This window comes from Durio zibethinus, chromosome 26 (genome assembly GCF_047325235.1).
Source record: "Durio zibethinus cultivar Kanyao isolate XHJ-2024 chromosome 26, ASM4732523v1, whole genome shotgun sequence".
Lineage (NCBI taxonomy): Eukaryota > Viridiplantae > Streptophyta > Magnoliopsida > Malvales > Malvaceae > Durio > Durio zibethinus.
The window spans coordinates 5,214,670-5,242,295 of record NC_143187.1 but is presented as its reverse complement, the minus strand read 5'-3'; the positions used below and the strand labels follow the sequence as shown (position 1 = coordinate 5,242,295).

The 27,626-nt window shown below is 34.7% G+C and overlaps 3 protein-coding genes and 1 pseudogene across 9 annotated transcripts; 1 reads left to right on the top strand and 3 right to left on the bottom strand.

The window, feature by feature from the left end:
- The first annotated feature begins 657 nt into the window (after positions 1-657).
- On the top strand, positions 658-5,497 carry TMN7 (transmembrane nine 7). 3 transcript variants are annotated; one of them, XM_089755488.1, is made up of 8 exons: positions 658-1,052; positions 1,664-1,732; positions 2,142-2,306; positions 2,430-2,539; positions 2,726-2,834; positions 2,913-3,025; positions 3,718-3,868; positions 3,954-5,497. In XM_089755488.1, exons 2-8 carry the CDS (start codon positions 1,730-1,732, stop codon positions 5,109-5,111), a joined length of 1,809 nt encoding a protein of 602 aa, XP_089611614.1. In that variant the 5' UTR covers positions 658-1,052; positions 1,664-1,729; the 3' UTR covers positions 5,112-5,497. The 3 variants fall into 3 exon arrangements, with proteins under 3 accessions (XP_089611614.1, XP_022715142.1, XP_089611613.1); XM_022859407.2 differs by lacking the exon at positions 1,664-1,732 and having other exon boundaries at positions 658-872; XM_089755487.1 differs by having other exon boundaries at positions 658-1,732.
- Positions 5,498-5,702: 205 nt separating this feature from the next.
- LOC111274171 (glyoxylate/succinic semialdehyde reductase 2, chloroplastic-like) lies at positions 5,703-8,950 on the bottom strand (annotated as a pseudogene). Its single transcript, XR_016334182.1, has 11 exons — positions 8,709-8,950; positions 8,349-8,415; positions 7,692-7,767; positions 7,545-7,600; positions 7,204-7,288; positions 7,004-7,071; positions 6,688-6,733; positions 6,481-6,551; positions 6,319-6,391; positions 6,119-6,222; positions 5,703-6,028 (listed from the first exon to the last, which is right to left on the bottom strand). The product of XR_016334182.1 is annotated as a glyoxylate/succinic semialdehyde reductase 2, chloroplastic-like (transcript).
- A 1,543-nt stretch (positions 8,951-10,493) lies between these two features.
- On the bottom strand, positions 10,494-15,815 carry LOC111274631 (uncharacterized). 3 transcript variants are annotated; one of them, XM_022859405.2, is made up of 7 exons: positions 14,952-15,815; positions 12,618-12,670; positions 12,106-12,193; positions 11,911-12,009; positions 11,108-11,235; positions 10,928-11,019; positions 10,494-10,833 (listed from the first exon to the last, which is right to left on the bottom strand). In XM_022859405.2, exons 1-6 carry the CDS (start codon positions 15,546-15,548, stop codon positions 10,983-10,985), a joined length of 1,002 nt encoding a protein of 333 aa, XP_022715140.2. In that variant the 5' UTR covers positions 15,549-15,815; the 3' UTR covers positions 10,494-10,833; positions 10,928-10,982. The 3 variants fall into 3 exon arrangements, with proteins under 3 accessions (XP_022715140.2, XP_022715141.2, XP_089611615.1); XM_022859406.2 differs by having other exon boundaries at positions 10,932-11,019; XM_089755489.1 differs by lacking the exon at positions 10,928-11,019.
- A 1,645-nt stretch (positions 15,816-17,460) lies between these two features.
- LOC111274630 (beta-galactosidase 1) lies at positions 17,461-24,168 on the bottom strand. 2 transcript variants are annotated; one of them, XM_022859404.2, is made up of 19 exons: positions 23,643-24,168; positions 23,303-23,398; positions 23,059-23,171; positions 22,904-22,970; positions 22,636-22,728; positions 22,317-22,460; positions 21,674-21,762; positions 21,442-21,547; positions 21,273-21,360; positions 20,976-21,094; positions 20,721-20,885; positions 20,288-20,466; positions 20,022-20,131; positions 19,514-19,623; positions 19,314-19,424; positions 19,122-19,232; positions 18,657-18,862; positions 18,233-18,569; positions 17,461-18,061 (listed from the first exon to the last, which is right to left on the bottom strand). In XM_022859404.2, exons 1-19 carry the CDS (start codon positions 23,823-23,825, stop codon positions 17,951-17,953), a joined length of 2,538 nt encoding a protein of 845 aa, XP_022715139.2. In that variant the 5' UTR covers positions 23,826-24,168; the 3' UTR covers positions 17,461-17,950. The 2 variants fall into 2 exon arrangements, with proteins under 2 accessions (XP_022715139.2, XP_089611465.1); XM_089755339.1 differs by having other exon boundaries at positions 21,273-21,547.
- Positions 24,169-27,626: the final 3,458 nt, after the last annotated feature.

Below are 27,626 nucleotides of genomic sequence, written 5' to 3'. Positions count from 1 at the left end.
TCATATTAATTTGGATTTGAAGTAAATAACGGATATAGAGGGTTAAAGTTAAAATGCTTGGGGCTATGCCCTATAACTAAAGAAAACAGAAATTTGGCTTTCAAGTGGTTGTTTTTAAAAGGGTATCGATACTTCATTGTTGCTGGTTTTTGAAGAGATTTTAAGTGCTCCTAACTATAGAAAAATAAAAAGGCAGACCATTTCCTTACCAATTCCATTATTATTTTAATAAGCAACGTCTCATTAATTTTTTTTTATAAAAAAAAATTTTGAAATAGATAAGTTACTTTTAAATCATGATAAAATATATTATATTTGATAATTTAAAATAAATAATTATAAATTATTTATTTAAAATAATCTTATTAAATGATCGAATTCAAATTCAAAATCATTTGTTAATAATATCTCGTTACTTGGATTTTGGAAAACCATTTCTCCAGCTATCAGATAGGGTTAGCCCATGAGCTACTGAAGAAAGTAACCGCAGTAAAAAAATTTTTAATTAATTAGAATTAAAGCTAATTTTTCCATCATTTCCTTTTTTTCTTTTTTACAAAAAAAAAAAGGAAAAAAAAGAAATTTAATTGTCTTATTTTCTTTTCGGGAAAAAAGAGAAAAAGAGATATATAATTGGTCGAAGATCTCTTCTCTGGTGTGGTTTAACAGTAATACCGACAAAACATTTTCCAAAGCCTTGTATTATCCATCCCTACTCTTTCGACTCTCCTCTCTCTCTCCTGAATCGAAGAAGAAGAAGAGGAGACCAAATGGGTACGAAAAGGAAGACTCTCTTCTTGGCTTTTCTGCTTCTGTTATCCACTGCTCACTCCTTCTATCTCCCTGGTGTTGCCCCCCGCGATTTCCAAACGGTACCCTCTTTCCTCTACCCCTCTCTGCCTTTATCTTTGCTTTCTTTAATCTTTCATGTTTTTGTTGATTTGTGGGTCGTTTTTGTTTCCTCTGATGGAAATTGGAGTTGGATCTAGGGCTTTTAAGGTTTGATCTGATGTGTTGATGTTTCATTTCTTTTAGATCTGTAGTTCTGTTATGTATCCTTTTGGGTTTTCATGTTTTTGTTTTTGGGGAATTTGGATTTGATTTTTATTTTACTGGTTTGATTCTGAAATGGTGGACTAGTAATTAATAGTAGTGTAATCTGAAGAAAGCATATTCAGTTTAGTGTGTCTTAGTTTTAAAAAAGACTAAAGCAAAATTAAAGAGAAAACCGATATATAATAATACATGCTAATAGCTTTTTTTTTTTAAATCTTAATGCTGGAGGAATCATATTTTGCTTAACAAATGATGGAATATTAAGAATGTAAGCGCCAGATTGCCCGCATGTACTGTTTTTTGGCAAGATATTTAGCTACTGTATCAGGTTTTTTTTAATAATGTTAAACTTATTTTGGCTTAAAATGTAAGGCCAATTGTGCTTTCTTGCAATTACTTTCTGTATTAATTATTATGCTAGTTCAATCTTCATATTTTACTTGCACAGATGTATGATACCCAAATAAGCACAATGACTCCTTAGTCCTGATTGTGTAATGTGAATAGAAACACCTGTGTGCAAATACTTAAGGTGGTCTAGTTTTAGTCTTTTAGGTTCATAGTGTAATTCACTGTGATGCCTTTTTTTTCTTAACATGGCTTATAGCTTAGCACTTTGTTCCTGGGGGGGCTTTTGGTGTGGGGTGAGAGACTGATAGAGCTATCAGTTACAATGGTAATGATTCACTGGTATGAAGAAATAAAAGCTATGTTATTCTTTTTCTGGATGTTACTTTTTGCGTTTCTTAATATCTTCAGAAATTAAGGATGTGATCCCTTACACTGTATTTCCTTTTTGACAATGAATATCCAAAACTATAAAGAGATTTAAAGTAGGTAAATCTGTCAATGTTGTTTTGCATTTCACTAAAGGAGCTGCATTCTCCTCAAGGTTACATGTTACTTTGCTTGAAACTATTTTTTCCTTTTCTAATTTTGGGGGCAGGGGAACAGTGGAGGGAATATTCAGATTATATTAGTCCAATTCTGAATTTTGTTAGATATCTCTTTTGTTATGGTTTTCATCTCCATTGTTGTTATAATTGTGTTATTTCTTAAATTGTCCTTTTTCTGATTCTGAACAGGGTGATCCTCTTCCCGTAAAAGTAAACAAATTGTCATCTACAAAGACACAACTTCCTTATGACTATTACTACTTGGACTACTGTAAGCCATCCAAGATTGTGAACAATGCTGAAAATTTGGGGGAGGTGCTACGTGGTGACCGTATAGAGAATTCCATCTACACTGTGAGTATCTGTTCCCTTTTTGGTGTTATGTACTTGCTGTTGGTGAGAAGTGATATTTAATGAATAACTTCATAGATTATATCTGCAATTCTTATTTTGGTGTTTTCATGTGTTTTGCTTTAGTTTGAAATGAGGGAGGATCAGCCTTGCAAAGTAGTCTGTCGAAAAAAACTTGATGCTGAATCTGCGAAGAATTTCAAGGAAAAAATTAATGATGAATATCGAGTTAACATGTAAGTAACAATGTGATGCCTAAAATTCATGTTTCCTTGTTCCTTTCTCTTTATGGAGATGTTTTATGTGATTTTTAGCTCTATTGCTTTTAATGTTTGTTTCCCCGCTGCTCTCCTCTCTTTCCTTTTGCAGCTAATAAGTTTGTGGTGCTTGTTTATACTAAATTATATGGACTTGATGCACAGGATTCTTGACAACCTTCCTGTTGCTGTTCTTAGACAAAGGAGAGATGGAAGTCAGTCAACAACATATGAACATGGTTTCCGTGTTGGGTTCAAAGGGAATTACGCTGGGGTATGCTTAGGGAAGCAAATATTTGTTTTCAAAGTTTTGTGTGTTCTTTGTCTTATCTTAACAATTATGCCTTTGCAGAGCAAGGAGGAGAAGTATTTTATCAACAACCACTTGAGCTTCAGGGTCATGTTTCACAAGGACACTGAGATTGATGCTGCTCGAATTGTTGGATTTGAGGTTACTCCAAGCAGGTTTTCAACCAATTTCTCGACTTTCTTTTTGGTCATTTTGCATTTGGTTTGACATTGAGTTGAACCATGTTGATTAGTAGCTTTTGTGGATTTGGACTATGAATTAGCTGTTAAGCATTGTTACAATTTCATCCTCTTCAATTTCCTTATGTGGCCCTTGGGAGAAGTGGGTGGGCTCCCTTCAATAGTAAGTTTTGTGCCTAATATTTCTGGAAACATAATGATCTTGCTAGATATTTTTGTTGCAGTATCTAAATAGATATATGTTAGGCTTGGATATTCTAGATTAAGAGCAAATTGAATCATATCTCGAGGTCTAATAAAACTCTATGACTGATTCCAAACCATGAAATTCTGTGTTCTTTTACCTCCATTATTTCTTTCTTTTTCATAATTTGAAAATTCATAATAGTAATTGGAAAACGTGTAGTTGCTGAAAGTTCTTAACTACTTGAGAGTTTTTTTATGTGCTTACCGATTTATTATTCTTCAATTTGTTTAAAATATAGTTATGGTAGCAATTTGTATTGTCCTTTTGAAATACGATACAGAAAAAGAACTTAAACTGTGTGACATTTGTGTCATGAAACATAAGAAACTAGTATTTGTAGGATCATGGTCATTTTCTGTTGGTTATCAAATGACTGGCTTACTTATGTCATTATTGTTAATTGTGTGGCTTTTATAAACAGCATTAATCATGAATACAAGGAATGGGATGAGAAGAATCCCCAGATAACAACATGCAATAAGGACACCAAAAATCTAATTCAAGGTAGCACTGTTCCACAAGAAGTTGATGTAGGCAAGGAGGTTGTGTTCACTTATGATGTAACTTTCAAGGTACTCTGCCTTTCCTTTTTCTTTGTTGTCTTTGTTTTTTACTTTGTAAATCCTAATGCATAGGTTAATTTGTGGATTTCTGTAGGAGAGTGATATCAAATGGGCTTCTCGTTGGGACACATACCTTCTGATGAATGATGATCAGATCCATTGGTTCTCCATCATAAACTCACTGATGATTGTTCTCTTCCTCTCTGGCATGGTAGCCATGATCATGATGAGAACTTTATACAAAGATATTGCAAACTACAATCAGTTGGAAACCCAAGATGAAGCTCAGGAAGAAACAGGATGGAAACTTGTCCATGGGGATGTTTTTAGGGCTCCAATCAATTACGGTTTACTCTGTGTTTATGTTGGTACAGGTGTCCAGATCTTTGGAATGACGCTTGTGACAATGATATTTGCATTACTGGGCTTCCTATCTCCTTCTAATCGTGGAGGGCTTATGACTGCTATGGTTCTCTTGTGGGTTTTCATGGGAATATTTGCTGGTTACTCTTCAGCAAGTCTATACAAAATGTTTAAGGGCACAGAGTGGAAGAGAAATACGTTGAAAACTGCATTTATGTTTCCGGGTATCCTATTTGCCGTCTTCTTTGTGCTGAATGCACTAATTTGGGGAGAGCAATCTTCTGGTGCAGTGCCATTTGGGACAATGTTTGCTCTTGTTTGCTTATGGTTTGGTATATCAGTTCCCTTAGTCTTTGTTGGCAGTTACTTGGGTTTCAAAAAGCCAGCCATTGAAGACCCCGTGAAGACCAACAAAATTCCTAGGCAGATACCAGAGCAGGCATGGTATATGAAGCCAGTCTTCTCTATACTCATTGGAGGCATTCTTCCATTTGGGGCTGTTTTTATTGAGCTCTTCTTCACCTTGACGTCAATATGGCTGAACCAGTTCTATTACATCTTTGGCTTCCTTTTCATAGTGTTCATTATTCTAATAATCACTTGTGCGGAGATAACAATTGTGTTATGCTACTTCCAGTTGTGCAGTGAAGACTACCATTGGTGGTGGAGATCTTACTTGACTGCTGGCTCATCTGCTCTCTACCTTTTCCTTTACTCAGTTTTCTACTTCTTTACCAAGTTGGAGATCACAAAGCTGGTTTCAGGCATCCTTTACTTTGGGTACATGGTAATTGTTTCATATGCCTTCTTTGTCCTGACAGGGACAATTGGCTTCTATGCTTGCTTCTGGTTTGTTAGGAAGATCTACTCTTCTGTGAAAATTGACTGAGATGAGAATGTAGAAAGAGGATGAGACCTACGCGAGTTATAGGCTGGACGGGAGGTAAGCCATGATGTGGACTGTTTCGAAACAAAGTTGCATGCTATGGAAATTTTTATTTCCTAGTGTCTCTACAATTACCTTTTATTTTGCTCATTGTAGGTAGGTTTGGCCTGTTATTTGGTCTACACTGTTTATCTACTGTACTCTTTTAAGGAGTTTCTGCAAAGGAGTAAAATTTGTGATCTAGTCTATAGATATTTTGATACTTAGATATCTACTCTCAACAAAACAATCAGGAATTTGTGAATTCGTTAATGCTTTTTAATTGTCTTGAGTGTACTCCAATTGTTTCTTCTGGGTTGAAAGTAACTATGGGCCTCTGCATTTTTGGATATCCGTTCCATTCTCCATTTAAACCTTTTTATTTCCATTTTCTCAGTTTATGTGAAATTGAGGGCTAGATATCCATGCTAGATATTCTGATTAAACTTCTTAATTCTGATCGAAGATTAATATTCTGATTTGCCATGGAATACTATCCATGCTAGAAATCCATGCACAGAAACAAGTGTGGATCCTCATTTTGGATTGTTGAAATTCAAACAAGTTTAGAGTTTTTATTTCAAAAACAATTATTGGGGGTAAGAATCTTGGAATTCATCAAGGGGAAGAAAAGCAGTCATGAAAAGCATGTCTAAATTGATATGAAAGGAGAAGTTTACATCAGCTTTGGACCCCCATGAGTGACAAAAATATATTGTTAGGCAGTCATGAGATTTAGCTTTCAATGCTTCAATAACTGCTGAAAAATCCTCATCACTGAGGCCATATGACTTTGCAACCTTGTATGGTTCATTTGCTGCAGCTGCAATTGGAGTGGACTGCGAAACAGATTCTGCTAATCCCAAAGCAAGTCTGAGGTCCTGTGTCACCATTAGCTTCTGTTATAACATGAATATATAATTATGGCACACGTCTTTGAAAAATGTCGATTATCTGGATAACTTACGAACCTTCTGTTGATGCTTTAAGGGAAAGGCTGTGGGATACTGGGTTTTAACCATTGATGGGCTTTAAGTGAGTACATTGGTGCACAAATAGCACCCTGTGAGACCACCTGCAATACCGCGAAATAATGTAAAAGGGGGTAAAAAAAACCAAAGACAACATTCAATCATCCACTCAATTCATGCATGTAGAGTTCAGTTATTACCTCAACTACAACATTTGGGTCAAGTCCTGCTTTCTTGCTAAGAAGTAATCCTTCAGAAAATGATGCCATAATACTACAAGGTTGCAACAGTAAACATTGCTTCATGCTAGTTATCAAATGCACCAAAAGCATGGACTTAGAGGTAAAAGAACTATGCAGAACCTTCCCATGATCATGTTAACAACAAGTTTCATAGCAGCACCATTTCCAACCTCCCCAAGGTAAAATCTTGACTGGAGAAGAAACACATACATGAAAAATTACTTGCAATGGTTAACTGGATTAACGGGAGATTAAGAGATAGTGTGTATAAATGTGTGTATGAGAGAGAGAGAGAGACAGAGACAGAGACAGAGAAGACAAGAATACCTTCCCCAATATGTCCAAGAGTGGAGCAACTGAATCATATAAAGATCTGTCACCCGAAAGATAAAAGCTATTGCCTTAGTTTTTACGAGTCCCCCACATCACCATGTTATGTGATACAGATATCATTGGTTTAAAATGATTATATTCTGAACAATAGATGAACCAGCAAAGAGGAAACTATTCGAAGATAACTGAGGATATAAAACTTGAACATCAAAATTTTGCAAATATTTTAGTATTTGTTGCTAAATTGTTGGAATTTAGTCTACATTGGATTAAACAACATATTTACCATACTAAAAGATAATGCATAAACTTTTTACCTGCAGTAAGAAATATCAGCTATCCATCTTCAGCAGGCTTTTTGGAACCTGAAACTGGAGCCTGTAAAGAAAGCAATGAAGCTTAGTGAACAGAAATTCTAACATTATCACACTGCTGAAGCACACTCAATCAACTTGTACTTGGGATGAGTTGTAAGCATTTTAGCAAAGAAAAGCCAGATTGAAACGTTACCTCTAGAAATAACGCCCCAGTTGCTTTGATATGTCCATTGATCAATTTAGAAGTGGCACCATCAACCGTTGAAATGTCTACATAGCTCTCAATGCCAATCCAATGTCATCAATTCAAGGATGCTATGTGGGACCCATTCAACTAAATAAAGTAAGCAGACATTGACACTATATTTACTGAATCACCAATTAACAGCTAAAATACTTGGATGAAATTGTTTTACCACTAGAAACTTGATATTGTTACACAAAAAGCTTCTAGTATGGCGTTCACTGCCCTGAGGAGGTATATGTTTCTCAACAGGAAAAACTTACAAATGAGAGCAAGGGAGAAATGTTTACCCTTTTCCTGGACCCATCCCACTCACAGCTCCATTCTTTCAACAGGCAACATCAATCTGGTACAAAGCAAACGTGAGTTGCCAGATCTTAATAATAGTCCAAGAAAAATAAATATAACAATGATAATTATAACAGAAACATACGCACTGCACTTTCAGGACCAGCAAGCATGGCAAATGTGACGTCACAGTTTGCAGCTACTTCCTCCGGAGAGGATCTATACCAGCACAAAAAGACAAAACAAGAAAACAACAGAACCTCTTACTTGATAGTTTTAAGGTTAAATCTGGTTATGTTGAAGAGCTCTGGACAAAAACACCAGTAACAACAACAACCAATCTTTGCAGATGAACTTCAGAGGCTGCAAGATTCAGACAAGAATTATAGAAGTACTGAATTTCCCTAGAATGAGTTCACTATATCTATTTTGTGGAGGATATATAATGAAAGGTATCCTCTTTATCCTCTTTTCATTGAGCATGCAATTGAATTGACAAAGAGACAGAAAGCACCAGATCAGGAAAAGAAAAATATGAGAACAGACATAGATCATGATCCTATTTATTAAGGAAAATGTAGCAGTTGTCTCCTAAGGGAGGTGACTGACCCTGTAAGTACATCTACAAACAGTCAATCATATAACTGATCTGCCTAACTTGGTATTAACTCATACTATATCAAAATGGATGTTTATATGTCATAAAGAAAAGGTAAAACTCCAAGGATCCAAACTTTAAGGAATTCCATAACAGCATGTTAGTGCTACAAAAAACTAATTTCACGGCAGGGATATTGAAATCTCACTTTGCACTAAGGCTGATGAGAAGATCACATTTTCTCTTTGTCCTGTTCCATACTGTCACATCACATCTGCAACATTCATGTAAGAGGATTAAGCTCATAACACATCACTTTTAAAGTTGAATCATCTTTGATGTTTAAGAAATTGAAATTATAAAGGTAAATTATTTTTTTTACTCAAACTAATGCTAGAAGCTTTCTGTCAAGGAAAGAGAGAGAATAGGATCCAAAGGAAATAAATCATAGCATCTTGTAGTTCCATAGTCAGCTGTTGTGAATGGAAGCAGCATCTTTTAGGACACAATTTTACTTTAGTTTGATTGTTCTATCTGCACTAATTAAGAGGAGAAAACAAGTCATAAACTGCTTTTATGAGATTCTGTGCCATTGGTGAAGCCATAATTCCAAGACCCAGAAAACCAACTCGGCCTGAAAATTTATGTGTTGCATTCAGCATAATCCTTGCAGGAGTTAGATAGCACTTGGTGACACTCGTACCTTATAATGAATTGAAAATGCTTTAGAAGTTAAGCCGGTATTACTTCTCTTACTTTGGCATCAATATCAAATATAAGGACCTATATCATGACAGTACTCGAGAAAACATTCAGTACACATTCAGTGAGATTCCTCAGGCCCTTAATGCAACACAAACCTTAGCAGGTGACCTCTCCAGAGGCTCGAGCAATGCAGCCTAACAATAACGTAACCTCTTAAATGGCGCTAGCCCTGATTGTGCAAACAATATCTGCTTTCTATCTTTCGGTACTCCTAAAAATTCAGTGCTTAATATACCTCCACCTCCCCAATTCCATGGTGATCCCCATTAAGTTAAAAACATAGCTGAATAATACAAACATGCAGCCTGAATATCCATATGGACCATATCAGATACACCAACCTAAAGTTATAGAAAATTACCATCTAAGGAAAGTGTTGACAAAAAAAAGCACCTTAATCGATAAACTAAGCCATTACCAAATCCATAAATTCCAATTTCTGAATAATTCGTCACGCTGGTTCTGGTTGCAAAGGCACCCAACACAATTTAATGCATTTTGTATAACAAATCCGTAACTCTTGAACCAAGCGAGAAGGCCAATCCAACTGGCTCTAAAAGAAAGAATGATTTTCTAGGATGAAGCCTTTTTCCTTAATAACTGGTAGAAAAAGAACCACCCATCAAAGAAGAAACGAAATATATTATAAAAACACACACAACAAAACATGACAAAAAAGTAAAGGAATAAAAAGTAATACCTTGGGATGAAGCATCAGGGGCCTGAGGAGAGCAAGCCCTGAAAGAAACAGAAAGCAAGGGTTTTGAAGGAAAAGAAAAAATGGGTGTTGCTCTAAAGCTGTTGGGGATACGAGGGCAGAAGGTTGAGCACAATGCCATGAACGTTGAAGATAAGATGTTGTAACAACGCAAGTGTTGGGCTCAGCCAACAAGGTGAAAGTCGTCAGCCCATTTTAAACTTGGGGATATGTAATCCAAGGAAAAGAGTGTGTGTCAGAAACTCGCATTTCCATGCAATGCTTTTGTACGCAAGTGTTCGTATAAATCGAAAAACAATTAGAGCTGATAGGAATATGCAGTATATTAATAGTATTTCATTTTATTAGTTCAACCAATCCCTTTACCAAAGTGAATAAATTTAACTAATAATACTGGTTTTCTCATTTTTGGAGTAATGGTTGTAATGTAACAGGAATTGTATAATAATGCCTGACCAGAAAAAAATTAATATAAACTTTTAAAGCTTGATTTTGTTTTTCTTTTTTTGTTTTGTTACTTGTCTTTTATTTTTAGTTTTTTTTTTCTTTTTACTCAAAAATAAAACTAAAAAATAAAACAACAATCAAATCAAGATTTTTTAGTAAGACAGCCAAATATCCCAATTGAGCATATAATCCCTACAAGATCTTTAAAAAATTTATATTCTCAACACTGATTAGATACATTAAAAATTTTATTCCTAAAATGTTCTACACAAATTTAAAAGTAAAATTGTGGTGTTAAAAATAGAAACAAATGTATAAAAAATATGGAGCCTCAGAACCCCATTCCTGGTTTAGCCCATTTCTCTTTTCCTTTTTGCACACAGATAAGTATTAGGTCATTGGGTCTGTTGTGACATAAATGCATTTGTTAGGCAACTCTGTCAAATACTAATCTTCCTCATATTCAAGGTAACATTTTCAAGTTTGGTAAAATCTACAATAACACCACCCCTTCTATTCATGGGCTTCAATCTGGAAATAGATGTTTGAGCAATGGAATAATAAGCTACTCAAGCTTCAACAAGATCATGTAAAGCCCGATAACATCAGGGGCAATATAAAGATTTGAGCGATAATAGAATAAGCAGATGTTTCATCTCGGAAGGTGGTGTTGGATGCTAGCAGAGGCCTGCATTCAGCTGAACATGGTGAAATAATCAGAGCTTTGTCACTCTGTAGGATTGAGTAGATCCCATTGGAGAACCTAAAAATTAAAAAAATAATAAAAAAAAAGCAAGTTATGACAATGATTTTGCTGCAAAAACTAAAGAAACATAATACTATTACGTATTGAATACTTGCTACAAAAAGTGGTGCGGTTCCATAGTAAAGTTAGCTAAACAAATATTGTCATCAGTTTGAGCTTAATCTTGATTTGCCATTTTTCTGCCTGCACAGAGCAAAATCAAAAAGGGGCGAATCATAATAAGTGGTGCAAACAAATTTAGAAACCGGGAATTAAAAAATGAGCAACCAACCAAAACGAATCCTTCTTTTCCTGAGCTAATAACTCTTCAAAAGAAATGTCAGCAAATTCAGTGTCTGTGCCTTCCATCAGCTCATCAGATTTGGCCTTTAACTCCATGCAAGCACAAATTTCAACCATCTGAGAGGGAGAGACAGATCAGAACCATGATAATATCTCATCTAATTGCAATAAGAGACCAAATAAACAAATGGAGGAAAAAGATATTTCAATGATCATTTTTACTCATTTGTGTGAAGACGTAGTACGGCAACTAGACAAGACTTTATATTCTTTGGATGCGTCACATTTATTCTCTGAGGATGTGTAGTTTCCTTTTTTTTTTTTTGGTTTTTTTTGGGGGGGTGGGGTTGGGGAAGTTGTTTCTAACCACAGAAAAGCAACATGTTGGAAGCACGATATATAACAAATGCCTTACACATTTTACCTTTGTAAACACAAATTAAATTGAAAATTGTGTGAAGTCTACTGTTGTTGCAAATGTTTGCAACCTAACAGAATTTAAGCCCTATCCAAAAGGCAATTAATCTTCCAAATTCAACCACATCATAATAGCTGTTAAGCTGAAAGTATGGAACAGCAATGACAAAAGAAACTTCCACGAAACACATGTTGTTCCTAGGTTAACAAGAATCCATTAAGATAACTGCCAAATGAAGAGTGATTGAGACAAACAAGCTTTATTGCAATAATTTGAGCAATTGACTTCTATTGTCCTTCCTCAGAAACTAGATAGACAACAGAATTAAAAAATTTACAATAAATAAACTATCAGAATATAGGCCTCAACTGTACCTTCTTGTATGCTGGAGATAGTTTAAGTTGCTGTTGGAGCAAATTATAGACAAATGCATCCTCTTCTAATCTCTTCTGTTCCATTTCTATCTTGTATATCTAAACATGCAAATCTATCGACTATTAGAAGAGATCAAGATGAATGATAACAACCAGTTCACACCATAAGCTTAAGTTTATCTTATGGTTGCTCACCTGCTGCCACAGGCGATCAATTGAAGATCGATCTGCTTTGAATAGTAGAGCCTTTGTTATTGTAAACTTACGTTTGATGACCTCAGACCTGCAGCAAGGCCATGGCAAGGAAATTAATCATGCCAACATTCAAAGGACAGATTAATGGTGAAAATATGAGGCGAAGGATATAGGAAACAGTGCCGATATCAAATTCAAAAGCTGGGAAAAACATTAAAAATCATGTTTTAAGGAGTGAAGAAAGAAATAGCAAAACATTTCAATATTCAAATATTGCATTATGGAAACTCTTATAAATAGTACCAGTACAATTTGCCAGTGGGAGAAAAGAATACAAGTAGTTAAGGACTTGGAAGGAAGAAAAAGAATGGGCAAGCTTATCACCTAGATCAAAACTGTGCAGCATGTTTTCCAAAAAAAAATAATAAAAACAACAACAAAGATAAAAGGAAATAATTGAAGAAAAACCAAATATCCAGATTCCTAAAACAGGACAATAACTATGAACTTACTTGTGTTGCAGCTCATTTCTGGCCTCAATCAAGCAATTAACAAATTCTCCAACCTACATAAGGGAGGATAGTATGTCACAATTGTTGCATATCAAAACCCACTACAGATTCCGAAATATATGCCATAATAAAAAGAGGCAGAGGGGGTTGCAATTGTTGCACAATCAAACCCACTATAGATTCCAAAATATATAACAGAATAGAGAGGTGCAGGGGGGGTCAAGGTATCTCATAGCTTATCAATGCAACTACCAATGAATTTTAAAATTACTTTATAAAGAAATTTGTATTCTTATGTGGACACTCTGATGTCTATAAGTGTTTAATATGAAGTAAAAGGCACGAGTTAAACTAATGCTGGTTCATGTTTCCAAGTGTAAATAGACCAAGAAAAGGCAAAGAGGAGAGTATAAATTTAACATTTTGGACAATAAAAAGGAGATTACAAATTCCATAAAATACTGGATAGTAGTTTTTATTTTTTTGGCCTCAAGTACAGGATAGTAGCTTAATACCCCAATTCTTAACATACCTTGTGAGTGCAGAGCATAAACAACATAGGATTCTTAGAGAACTTACAGATATTTGTAACTTTAACAGTCCAGTATAGTGTTAGATACTGAGACTAAAATTTGTCCAGGGGAAGTTATTTACAATCAATCATTCGGATGTCACATGAAAAGCATGCAACTTTATTTAACTGTAAACGACTGTTTAAAAGATGAGGTTGGGATGCCAGTAAGATCTCAGCTTGAATCTGGCTTAAACTTGAGAGCCTTGAGTTGGTATCAGGGTGTAAGCCTTACCTCCTTATTAACATTGGTATGAATCTCACTCTCTGCTCAAAAGTGCACCAGCCAATTTCAATACAACAATAAAATAGCCTTATATTCCCACCTTATGCCAGCTCTATGTTTCACATCAATTTCCAAGTATCAGAAATAATATAATTACATTCATATGTGGCTGGAAAAAATTGTACCAAATACCAAAATCTTTTTGTACTTTGCTCCTCTAAGTCTCTAGAGCAACAATATCGATTTGGCCAATAATATCTCAAGTCCATTGATGCTTCCAGCACATGGTTTACAGAAGTAAGTGAAAACTCCACCTCCCAATGGTCCAAAGTTTACCAGTAAGAACTTGAATCTGCAAACTCAACTAAAATCCTCAAGTTTCCCTTAATTAAATCCTACTCATATGAGACCTTAAAACTAGCCCCATACTTTCTATTATTCAACAGGAAACATGAAAACTTCACTATGATCTTGTAGTAGCAACTTTCTATAAGGCCCACATTTTTTAAAGAATACATGTAGAATTGACTCATGCTTAATTTAGAAGTTCAGGACTAATTCAGAATCTATCTTCTCAAACTCTGTACACATATTACTAACATATAATTATAGCCTCACCAAGCTGAGAACATAACATAAGTCTTTCTGACTATCTCAAATGCAGGCAGACAAGAAAGCCATCAACCTAGTTCCTTTTCAGAAATAAACAGATTTCCTTACTCTTAACGAGCAATTTAGTTACTAGCATCATCTCACATTCAGCATTTCTGTAATTTCTTAAGAGCTATATTCCATTTTTAAATGACAAAACTTTTAATCTGTGCTCTACAGAGCAGAAATCCGAAAACTCCCCATCAAGATGCCATCAATCAACCACATAATTTGAGGGTCATCTAAGCTAAATGGTAAATAAACCCTTGTTTTCAAGTCATGTCAAATGTGGCCTAGATTTCCTCAAATGATTTTGTATCTTAATTCATGCCAAAGTTTCTCAGATTCTCTTTCCCCCTCTTCTCTTGCCTTATGTTATGTTGTTGCAGAAAAGAAACAACATAAAGTCATCAAGAATTCCAAATTGGAAAAGCCTTACCTCAATATAAGCAAAGAAAAGAAGTTTAAAACTATTGCTTGAAATGAGAAAAGACTTAATCAAATTAGCCTAAAGATAGTTAAAGAATTAAAAAGCACTTAAAAGATATCTTAAAAAGCATCAATGAACTCAGGGCTTAGCTTAGTCGGTTTATCCAGTCACAAGATTACATTCAGCATGTCACAATTCAAATCCCATCACCAGCAACCCTTCCTTTAATCCTCTCTTTGTACCCAAAAAAAAAAAGCAACAGTGGAAGTTTCTTTAGTACCAAGATAGCCCATATACTAAAGCAACATTCAAAAGCAAAGTCTTAAACCACAATAAATACAAACTACAAAAGAGTACCCTTTATAATTACTTGCTAAATAAATTAACAGATAAAAAAAATCAAAAATCAAAATTTTAAGGTGGTGATAACAAGGAAAAAGGAAAAAGAAAACCAACCTGAGTCAATGTTAATCCTTTGTTTTCATGACACTTAACAAGCCGATCATACTGTCGCTTGATCTTCCTTTGCGTTGCGCTACTCGTTGATGTAAAGGGGTACAAGCAAACCAGCTCCGGCTTGACCCAAGAACCCGGACATCCCTGACCTGGTTCTTCCCTTTTCTTCTTCTCTTCCTCAGCAAAACTACACCTTTCTTGTTCACCTTGGGAATCTAATCTCTTCTTCTTCCCTCTTTTCTTCTTCTTCCTCGTCCTCTGATCCTCACCACCTGATTCAAAACGCTCCCCTTTTCGACCCGTACCGACTTGACCCGTATCTCCTCTGAGTTGGTTTTCACCCGTAAACAAACCATCCCATTTTGCAGAATCAGGAGGCAAGGTCTCTAGAAGAAGCGAATGGGGCAAATGGGTCGGGTCGTTTTCCTGGGTTTGGGCATTTTTATCTACAATATCGGAGAGAGAGCGGTTCAAAAGGGCCGGCTCATTCTGGGATTTTCCTTCTTGTTGTTGTTTATGGAGTTTTTTATAGTAAAAGGAAAAGAATAAGAATAAGAAAGAGAGAGCGAAAGAGAAGAGAAAGAAAAGGAAAAACATTTGGAGGGATTACTTCAAAGTTTAAAAAAAAAGAAAAAACTAAACATAAAAAGAAAGGAAAGAAATGCTATTTATAATTTTGTCACAGATAAAAAAAAAAAAAAAAAACTATAGAAGAAGAAGAAGAAGAAGATTTGAAGGTTTAGCCGCCATTAAAACGCGTCACCACGACAAAAGAGAGAGAGAGAGAGAGAGAGAGAGAGAGAGAAAGTGTGTGATGTTTTGGATACAAGAGCTGGCTGTTATGTTCCCAGTACCTGAAACAACAATGCCGAAGGCAATATTTGGTATGATAAATTTTGGCAAGTAGTTTTACAGCCGTTGATTTAACTGGAAAGATCAATTGGTCAACGTTACTATATCGGTTTAGTCAATAATTAATTTATTATGTTTTTTGTACTCTCATTTAAAAATATATATATACATTTTTTTCTTTTAATATAGGAAGTGGTTTTTCTATCACTACCCGAACCAACACTAATGGCCAATACTCTCAAATAATGAATGGTTAAGAATTTTAAAGATGTGGAAAAGAGAGGAAAAAAATGGTTTCTAACCAGACTTATCAAACTTTTAGTCTAACCCTTCAATTGATTCTTTTCTTTTGGCCAAAGAACCCTTCAACTGGTTTAGAAATTGGATAAGGATGGAGCACACAGCAATCAAAGCCAACAAAACAAGAATCCAGGAAAAAAAAAAAAAAAAAACAGTCAAAGATTATGTCTCCATCTCCATCACTTATCTTTGAGCAAATTTTTTTGACACTTCAATTTTGAAGTTGATTTTATCATTGAATTAATAGCTCATCGGTAATCTTCAACATTTATAAAGTTCTACTCTTGACCCTTGCCTCTATTCTTTGCTAATTCCTTCCATTCCATTGGATTGTGCAAACAGTAAACCCTAAAAATATAAAGTTCTTTCCTTCACTCAAAGCGGTTCGAAATGATTGGCGCAGGGGTGTCGAGGTTTTGAAAGAAAATTTGTTTCTTTCTTTTTTCTTGAAGTTAAAGTATACAAGAGGTCAAAGAGTAGTAAAAGCTACTCCTATTTGCTTATTGTTTAATGGTAAAACTATCGGGCATTGGCAGATACTTTGCTTCATTCTCTCCTCTGATTCAACTCATATTGAGCTTGCAAAAGACCCAACCACGTGTAGCCGAAATGAAAATGGTCTAATAAAAATAACCCATTTAAAAGGATGTTGGGTTCGCAGAATATTACACTGCCCTTGGGCTGGGCCTTCACCTTTGGTTTATCTTTGTTGAGGTTCTGATACAAGTTGGCTTTCAGTCAAGTAACAATGGAGCTAATGAATTAGCCTATAGCCCCCTGAATTGTTAGATACCTCCTTCGTTTTTCATATAAGTTTTAAGGTTTTTTTATTTTTTCGATTAAGCGGTGACATGTGAGTAGGTGAGTGGGTTGGTTGCATGGACCAAAGCTGTGTCACCCAACTAATAGATGGAAAAAAATAAAAAAGCCTTCACCATGACTAACAGTGATAGTTCTGCAGGTCATTAATAGATAATCCATATTAATAAGTTTCAGTTAAGAGTGCTGAAAGTAAACCAGACATTGTCCTCGGATTCTTTTTTACTAAGATTATCAAGGATTTAAAAGAGATAAAATACTATAATATTTGCTTCACATGTTAACTGCAACTACTTCTTCAAGTCAACCCAATGATAAATATATATATATATATATATATATATATTCTTAACCAGCTCTTTATTTTGGATCTATGGAACTTGGGCAAGCACAGTTTACTTTATAGAAACAAATAAGGCACATGATCTTAGCAGTTAGCACGGTTAGCAAGGCAAAAGTTAGATTAAAATATAAAAATCATCAGTGATAGATTAAAATATAAAAATCATCAGTGATCATATTGAATAAAGAAAGTTACTTGAGACAATCTGAAAGACTTGATTTTATTATCTTCTCAAGCTATTCTTACAAGAACAAAGCAATGAGGGATTTGCTTCCCAGGAAGTTAAAAAAAATTTCAAAGGCAATAGACTTTACTAGAAACCAGAGGCTTTCCATATCCTACGACGACAAAACATTTGCACAAGGACTCAGCATACACTATCGTCTCATCGCGCTTCTACCGACTTCATCACCTCTTCGAATTCTGTATATCATGCAGGAAGAAACATTCTATATACACATAGAGCTTATCTGCAATCATTTCACGATCTATATGAGCTTTTTACCTAGGGGTGTGTTGTGTATTTTTACAACTTCACCTTGGAAAAGCCAAAACAAATGAAATGGCTGTGATCTTCGAGTGTGTACTTAATTTACCGCCAAAAAGAAAAATGCTGAATGGCATGTTGGATTGAGAGAAAACTAATTGAGATTCTTGTTTATTTCATTACTTGTGATGTGTTCCATCAGCTGCAAATGACCTCCACAGAGAGTTTCTTCATGACACTAGGACATGGGTCTCCTCCAAACATTTCAGGTGCTACAGTCACTGTGCAGAAGTTCTGCCCAACACAGAGCTGCAAGGACAAAGGCATAGGTCAATGTGTATGGGGTAATGAACAAAACTTAAAACCCTACATGAGATACTCGTAAAACCCAAAGAGTAATCACAGCTCAGTCACTGGTTTATTATTTTCAGTATTCCAAATATAAAAGAAGATGAAATAATGTAAGCGAATGTAGCATACCCTATTAAAAGCATCATAAGAGTGGTGACCATGACAGCTTCCTTCACGGTAGCTTCCACAGACCCCTTCTGGAGTTCCAAAGCTGGCAAACTTGACTGCTGAGATTTTCTGCCCAACATCACACTCCAAATGGACTTTTGGCCTTAGGGGTTTGTTGACTTTACCGGAGGCTTGCATCTGGTAATTCATTAGAGTTGGTTGCCACTCATAGATATCAGCACAAACACTGTCAGTTTCTCTGCGGACCAAAGAAATTGCGTTTGGGTCTCCACCCCATTCCTCAAACACAACCAAAAGATTCCCTGTTGGGTTGAGCCATGAACGAGGAACATGATACCTAAATATAAATTAGCAACCACAAGTCAGTCATCAACAATTTCTCGGTTGTAAGAGAAACTTAAAGCAGATTAGTTTGTTCTCTTACCATCTTTGAGAGGCCTCTCCACAATTAGTTCTACATTTATTCTCATTATATGTTCCAGCATAATGACATACATCACAGTTTCCAGATGCTTTATAAGCCGGCCAGTGGCGTCCAATGCTCTGTCCATTTATCCAAATCTGACCTTTTCCCATACTACCCATATCTAAAGCCAATGGAGCATTTCCAGCTGGGGCATTGAAAGTTGTCTGCAAAATTAAGGAAGAATATCAACAAAAGCTAACTAAATGAAGCATTCAGGTGCATTTCTATTTCTACACCTTTTCTAATAAGAACACAATCCAATCAAAATAGTCAACAATTGCTTTTTTCTTTTATGACTATAGGACACCATCAGCTTAGGGCTAAACAGATGCAGGCTTTAAGTGATAACCAAAACATAGTCATGCTTCCTATGCAACTTTTTGTGGTTTGAGATATGGCTTGGTTGTAGTTTGAGATACTTACTTTGTACCACGTCAGTGGCTGCCTCCTTGCCACTAACGACCCCTGTGCCCACTCCACTGATGAACTACCACTTAGTGAATGAAGATTCAACGCTTCTCCCTTAAGGCCAATCTGCAAGGGGATAAATAACCAAATAACTCTCTAGCACATCAGGACAACTTGAGAATGAATGCTACTATGCAAGAAAAAGACCTTGTAAGACCATTTCTGCCATGAGAGATCTCTCCTTCCCTCATTCAGACCATTCAATGTAACTGGGCCAAGAACACCAGCATTCCATGTCTCAAAATGTGGACCAACATTCTGCACTCAAACCACAAATTCAATAATTAATAACAAAATTGCATTGGCATAAAGCTGTCAGCAGAGAGTGAGACATTGAGAGAGCGTACCGGAAGACCAACAGCAATGCTTAGAAGTGAAATTTGATTGATACCAGCTCTCAAATTTACACCTTGGCTGAATGTTAGTTTAGGGAATTCTAGACTTCCATAGGAACTTCCTGAAAAAAAATCAATTAGAGGGAAGAAAAAAATCAGAGGAAGAAAAACTAATTATCCTTAACAAATAGGCACCACAATCCAATATGGTACTATTGAACTACATTCGGTGGTCTAAAAGATAAACCAAGGGAATCTAAACTTCTGTATGTAAGTGCTTTTGTCAACTTAGTACCACTTTCTTCATGTTTTAGTTTACTGATTATTGAAATTTAAAGGAGTGCATTAACTTGCATGACCAAGCATTATAATTTACGTACTACTGCCAAAAGCGAAAGTTATAAGCATATAACACTATATTTCCAGCAATTATTAAATGTTGCTATCATCCAAAGTGGTTCAAAAGCAACCTAAAATCAATGGCAAAAAAAAGGTAACTTAGAACCAAAGACAAACCCACCTGATAGTTGACCATTAACAAAAACATGCAAAGCATGGCCAGCTGATAAGACAGTAAGAATAGGGGATTTTCCATTCTTCAAGAATCCTTCACGGGGGTCAATCTTAACGCTGGGGAAGAAACAGAACATACAAAACATTAGAAAGTCAAATACAGGTAATAAAACCAAGTTCAATAGAAGATTACTTTGTTCCTTAATAAAAAAAATGAGTTGAATAAAGACAAATGATAGAAATTGCAATGAGATATTGCTATTGACTACTTACTATGTTGTATACCACAAATAGTCAGATGCATCTCTGGTTGTATTTATCTGCTCCAACAACCCAACCATTGTGAATGAACTGTCAACATCGGAAGCTGTCTCTTCATTGTATGCCTGCCAAGAGAATCCTCCATGCATGGGAACAGGAACCATTTTCTTCCTTGCAATTTGGGCACCAACCTGCGAAAGTTTCTTATAACGTATAAGCTGTTTTTTATTTCATACTGTCAACAGAAAAAAAACGATCTTCAGTTGATTTCTCTTGTATTAGTTCTATGTAAAACCTTCAATGCAGGAACCATCTAGACAATAAGAGGTTATACATTTTGTAAACTTTATTTGCAAGATCCCTGGCCAGAAATCAATCTAGACATATTGTATTGCTGAAAATAGGAAAAAAACTTATTTCAAGTTTATCAAATCTTTTTTCTCACCCTTGCAGTGTTATACACAGTATTCTTGCAGTCAGGAAGAATGCTAATAGACCAAGGAGGAAGGTTGTAGTGCATGTTCCCAAAGGCAACTTTTGCAAATGAACTTGGGTTGTAATTTGCAAGGAAGGCAGCACAACCTCCAGATTTATAGTTGAATACATGAGCCTGCATGTTTGGAATGGAATTTATATGTAAGTTTTGCATACAAACCAATCCAGAGTAGAATTAAGGTTCTTAGAAATATGTCATATTAACCTCCTGATAGTTTCCAAGTTGCATCACAGTGGGATCTCCAGATACTAAAGCTGGTTCACAGAGATTTATTGCTCTATGCAAATCTTTCAAATGGCCCCACTTGGGCTGCCTCAACAGTCCTGCATGACAAGAAATGCTTCTCCTTCAAATCAATCTCAAGGAACTAATCTTCGAAATATACTTTCACTCAATATGAATGCTAAAAAGCATAGAATGCATGGTTCAAACTAAGTAAATAATAGAAACTAGATGATGCATAGCCAAATTAAAAATGCACTGCCAATACTTTGTGCATACCATATTCATCAAGAGGAGCATCATAATCATAGGTAGTAGAAATGAAAGGACCCCCAGCAGTTCGGCCAAAATTTGTCCCTCCATGATACTGAAAACACAAAAAAACCAAGCATATAAGACTCACTCCCCCAGCGATTGAGCTTGGTACATCGAAAAACAATTTGATTACCATATAATAATTAATGAACGATCCTCCTTTCTGTATAAACCTTGCAACTGAAAATGCAATGTCTTCAGCAGGCCTGTAAGGAACTGCCCCTCCGAACTCAGTATACCTACACCATCAAATCAAAAGAATCATCAGCTAGGAGACAATTTTTATCTTCTAGCGAATTTGTAGTTCTTCCGAGCAAGGGAGAGCTACAAAAGATAATTTCTCGCAAAGGCAAAAATAGACTTACCATCCTGTCCAGGCTTCAGTCCACATCTTTGGTTTGTAGGCCTTGTTAGGAGAAAAGTAGTCACAGTAGAAACCATTGCAGGTGTTAATCTGTTGGAAGAAAATAAAAGTTAAGAAAACTCAAAAATGAATAATTCAAAAGAACACCTCACCTTGCACGGAAACACATGATAAAACTAGATTATTCCAGTAGCCAAAAAGTTCAATCAAACATCTATCCCCCATATTTCTTTGCAATTGGGTAATAACTTAGAAATAACTACTTTGACATCTCCAAGCATTGAAAAATCCAAGGTACTCTTCACCAACACCACTAAATAAACTATGTAAGTTCAAATGGGTGAAATAATAATTGATGAAAGAACATGGTCATCAAGATATGATTACAAAAACAAAAAGTCCGAAAAGAATAAAATAAAGAAACTCTAAGAGATAGGACTAGGAAAGAGGGAAGCTGAGCCATGTGCAATGAGAAATAATAATTCATTTCAACCACGACTAACAAGTAGACAACACACTGTTCAGTAACAACCCCACTAAAGAAGATTGAACACAATATGACAGCCATTAAGATTGAACATAGAACATGACAAGAAAAGGTTCAAAAAAATATGGTTAAAAGATAAAAGGTATAGTATATTTACAATAGGATCGGGTGCATCATCTTGCTTGCACATGACCCACGGGACACCAGTGCCTAGTCCCACAGCCATTTTAGCTGCCCAGTCACTGTAAGCTTTACCGGGTGCACCAAGTTCGTATTCCATGGGCCCGTATTCATTTTCAATCTGTCAAAAGCAGAGATTATAAAAGACACTGTTTCTTAGTTCATCATCGTCTTCCAATGAATAGACAACCAAACTGAGAACCGGTGGCTAATATCCATGTCTTAAACTCAGAAAACTTTAAACAAAATGCCAGATCGAGAAATTAACTGTAACAATAATGTACCAAATTGCCTACCTGAGATAGAATAATAGGACCTCCTTGAGACTCAAACAAGCTTTCAGCTTTCATCATATCCACAATCTTTTTTGTAAATCTTTGCATTTGAGCCTTCATCATAGCAAATTAGAGAGTGAGTAGATTGGTTTCTCAAAAGAATTTCAAGAACAGCTAAGAGGGGGGAGGGGCGAATCAAATTTCTGATATTTAATCACAAGATTAAATTAGAAAAGAATATTGAATGAATACAATGAAACTTCAGATGGACGGATGGAAATTCGCTAACCATGAAAGGTCCATTGTTTGTCCTGAAACTGATACCGGGAATGTACTTCAGCCAAACAGGAAAACCCCTGAAAAGCAAAATAAAAATCATTGCTTGAACTACACTTTATTGTGAATTTCCTTATATTTTTAGAAAATTAATTATTTTAGCATTACCCAAAGTTCCACTCAGCACAGACATAAGGACCAATCCTCAGATGAACATAGAGGCCTGCTTGCTTCGCCAGCTTAATAAATTTGACCAAATCATAGTTGCCTTCGAAGTAATACTGTAATAACCAAAAATATAAAGAAAATTTCAGAATTTCTTATGCCATAATTGCCATTTACCAAAAATATATATGCTCTGCAAACCAAGAAGAAAGATTTTTTTTTTTCAAAAAATGTTGCTTCTCATTACTTTGCCAGGAGAAGGTTCATGGCCATTCCAAAAAACATATGTCTGAATCACATCTAGCCCTCCTTCTTTAGCCTTCTCTATAAGATTTGGCCACATCTGCAAAAAACAAAAGGACCCAAATTTAGCAAAAAAATATTTTTAAGAATCTAGCAACTTACAGCAAACTTAAACACCCTATATTAACATAATGATGTATGTGTATGAAAGGAGGAAATTCTAGAGGCACCCAGATGAAAAAATGCATCAAAAAAAAAATTAAAAAAACTAGGACTTTTGAGGAAATAAACGAGACCCAAGAAGTACATTTCGGAAAAAGAAAAACATGAAGTAAAAAGTTTACCTCAGGTGTGCTTCTTGGGTAGTGAATGGATCCAGAAATGAGGATCCTTCTTTGCCCATTAATGGTGATAGCTTTACTGTCATAGGAAACAGAAGCATTAACTGAACAAACCCAGGAAGCTAACAGAACAACCAACAAAGCATTCCACATTGCAGGAAGCTTGGAGTTGGAGTCCATGGCCATGGCAAAAAAAATTCTTAAAAAAAATGAACAAGTGACCCTCTTGTTTACACAAAGCAATGCCCTTTTTTGCCTTATTTTTGCTCCTACAAACTTTATTCTATTCTTCACTATCCAGGGGCAGAGAAAAAGAAAAGTTGCAAAGAAAAAAGAGGAAAAGAAGAGGTTGAGAGACAAGTATACAAAACAGCTAGCTGGTTTTGTTTCTGTTTGTCCAATTGAGCTCTCCTTTTTTTCACTTAAACGAGAGAAAGACAGCAAAGAGTAAAGCAAGGCAACCTGACAATGTGTTATTTTATTCCTTTTCTTTGAGTTTGAAGATCAAATGAATAGGTTTGATTTTTACAAAGAGTGAAGGTGGTTTGCAGCTGCATTTAAACACGGAAGCATGGGGGTTTGAAAGTGAAATGTGGGACCCTTTTTGAAGGCCTTTTGACCCCACTTCTTGGCCTCACTTTTTACACTCGACGCGGAGCTTCAATCCATCGAGGCAAATCAAGTTTCTTTTTTTCATGTTCTTTGAAAATTTGAGTTAATTATAGTTTAATCACATTTTATTAGTATTAAAAATGTGATAAAGCTAAAGGTCTGTTTGGCTGTACATAAAACCTGGCATCTCTCTTTCTACACTTTATTTTATTTTATTTTATTTTTGTTTTTTTTTTAACACAAAGATTCTCTAAACAATCCAACAAGGATCGGTTCCTAATCAATGGAACATAAAATTTTATTTTTTTTTTACTTCATCTCACTTCCACTCGCTACAATCACGCGTGAGAATAAAAAATTGTGTGAAAAATTGGCAGACATGTACTCAGTATTAATTATTCACTGCTAAGACCTGAGATAGACTTTTTTAGGATCATTAATTATTTGAGTTTGCAACTTGGGCAATGGCAATAATTATTGGCAGTTGAATGCACGTGTAGTATAGGCGATTGGAAGGACCTTATTTCATCTCGGTAATAACGACCGTCGATAAATGTCTTGCTTGCGTAGTTACATTTGTCGCGGAGGATTAGTTTTAGTTCGGAGAATGAATACTACACAAGCCAAACACAGTTCACGTCACAGTAAGGGTAAGAAAGAGAAAACCTAAAATCGATTTAAAATTATAATTTTTTATTAATTTTTGTTTAATTAAATATTAGATATATATATATTAAGTTCAAATTAAATTTTAAATTGTAATGTAAAAAAATTTAAAAAAAAAAAACAAGTAGAATAAAACAATATATCTTTTATTAATTTTTATAAATTAAAAATACTTATTTTATATATAAATCTTTTTAAATCTTATTAAAATAAAATATAAAAAATAAAAAATACATTTTAAAAATTAATAAAATCGAACCAAATCAAATAATAGAATATAGATTATATCATATCAATTCTAAAATAATATCGATTCAGATTTTTATCAAAATTTTTAAATTTATAATATTATATATTATTTTAAAAATTTAAATTAAATTTGATCTAATTTAAATTATTATCATTTTTATTATATAATTTTTTTTAATATTTTGAGTAGGTTAACTTGTCAGTGTTGTTTTTTTTTTTTTTTTCTTAAGATGAGCAGGGATAAACTTCAAAAAACCCAAAGATTAATTATAACTTTAATTTTGGAATTTTTCTTCAAAGTTAATTGTAGAATGTGTCAATTTGTGTGCTATGAATTCGAACAGCAGAGCATGATAAGGGGAGATCGAAAGTAGAGGTGTAAATGATACATTAGTACTCGTAAGTTATTCGGGTTCGATTCGAAAAAAATTCGAATTCGGTTCGATTATTGTCGAGTCGAGCTCGAGCTCGAGTAGCTCGACTTATCGATCGAGTCGAATTCGAGTATTCTTATATCTGACTCGAGTAGCTCACGAACCTAATCGAGCTTTTATATTTAAATATATTTTTATTTTTTTTAATTAATAAAATATTTCAAATCCGAGTTCGAGTTCGAGTTCGAGCATGAATAATCGAACTCTTGTCGAATATACGAATCGAGTTTATTTTTACATATTAATCGAGCTTAATCGAGCGAGCTCGAGTAGCTCGAATTCGATTACGAATCGAGCTCGAATCGAGTATCGAGTCCCGAATTGTGAGTCGAGCTCAAGCTCGAGCTTCTCACTACTCGACTCAACTCGACTCGTTTACAGCCCTAATCGAAAGCATGGAAATAAGTTACTTGTGATTTAACTAGGTCTATTAGATTATTTTATATTTGTGTAGCAATCATTTTCAGTCCCTTAAACCTTGTAAAACTTCTTACTTAGACAAAGAAAGCACAACTGCACGACCAATTGAGCCTCGATAACTAATTGGACAATCACGACCTCAAAGACAATATGAAGAAAAAATTTATTGATTTAAAACGAAAACCACGAATGATTACATAATTTGAATTTGACCTTTAAGACAATTACAGCCAAATAGTACTGTAAAATATACAAATGTCTTACTGAATGATCCATTAATTACAAAAGGTCAAAAATAAGAGGTATTTTTGTGGACAGTCATATATATAATACATTGATAAAATTTTAATTTTGATGATCAAAATTTAAATTTTTTAATTATAAATTTATATAAAAAAAAGTAAAAAAAACAATTTGAAGTTGCCGAATTCAAGTTATTTCCACTATTTCTTCAGTCACTATCACTAAGTACGTTTATACTATTACAATTCATGTATGCTAAAATTCTTTATGAGTGAGTTTTAATGGTAAAATGGATTGGTTAAATGATATAATGAGTGAGAATATTTCGATCCATCTTCATCAATAACCCTTGATGGAACAAAAAAGAGCATTCAAGTGATAGATTTAAAGGGTTGAGACTTGAAAGCTGAAAATTCCTAATAAATTTACCAAGAAAATAAAATTGATGATGCAAAATATAAATTAATGCCGTTTGCAACAAGTATAAATAAACATCTAAGCATGAACTGGATCAAGAAAAAGATATATCCTATCTGGTATAAACCATAAGCTCCTTGTGAATAATATGATGAGATAATTAAAGGGTTGATGTTGGATATAGACATATAGTAGATTTAATTGCCCATTACTATCAAATCAACTACCAAATAAAAGGGAAAGAAAAATCACAAGAACTATACTCTTTTATTCAATTCTTCATTTTTAATGAAAATGATCTTCAACTTATCAAATAATCCTTTTTGCATCATATATATTTGGGCAATCATTAACAAAAATATTTTTTAAGCTTATTAATAAAGATAATTAATTATTATATCCATCAAGAATCTCGTAATTTTTCCATTAACACTTTCTCGTTTGATAGATCGAGATTTGATTTCTAATAATATAAAGTACAATTAAAAAGAAATGAAATTTCCATTAACCGTAAAAAAATTCTTCTATTTTATGTATAATAATCAATGGGTTGAAATTTTGGCATGAACTAGAATAGGGTATCTTTACTCTTTCGTTAGGATCTTGAAATTAGGTCCCCACTTAACCAAATTAATTATTAATTTGTTTGTGTGTTGCTATCTATCTATAGAGCACTAGAAGAAGCTGAAGAACCTTTCACTTTCAGAAATAATAAGAGAGAATAAGATAGTTTACTTGCCGGGGAGAGAAAGAGAGTCACACACGTAAAAAGCAAAAACACTTAACGGGTTTTTATGAATAAAGTAGTATTAGGTTTGCATTTTCGGTTAGAAATCCTATAAAATAAGCAAAGATTAAACCCAAAAAAAGAAAAAAGGATTGCATGCACGTTTTCGTCCACTCTCGAAATCAAAAGAATGATTACAAACACCAACCTCCTCAAAAG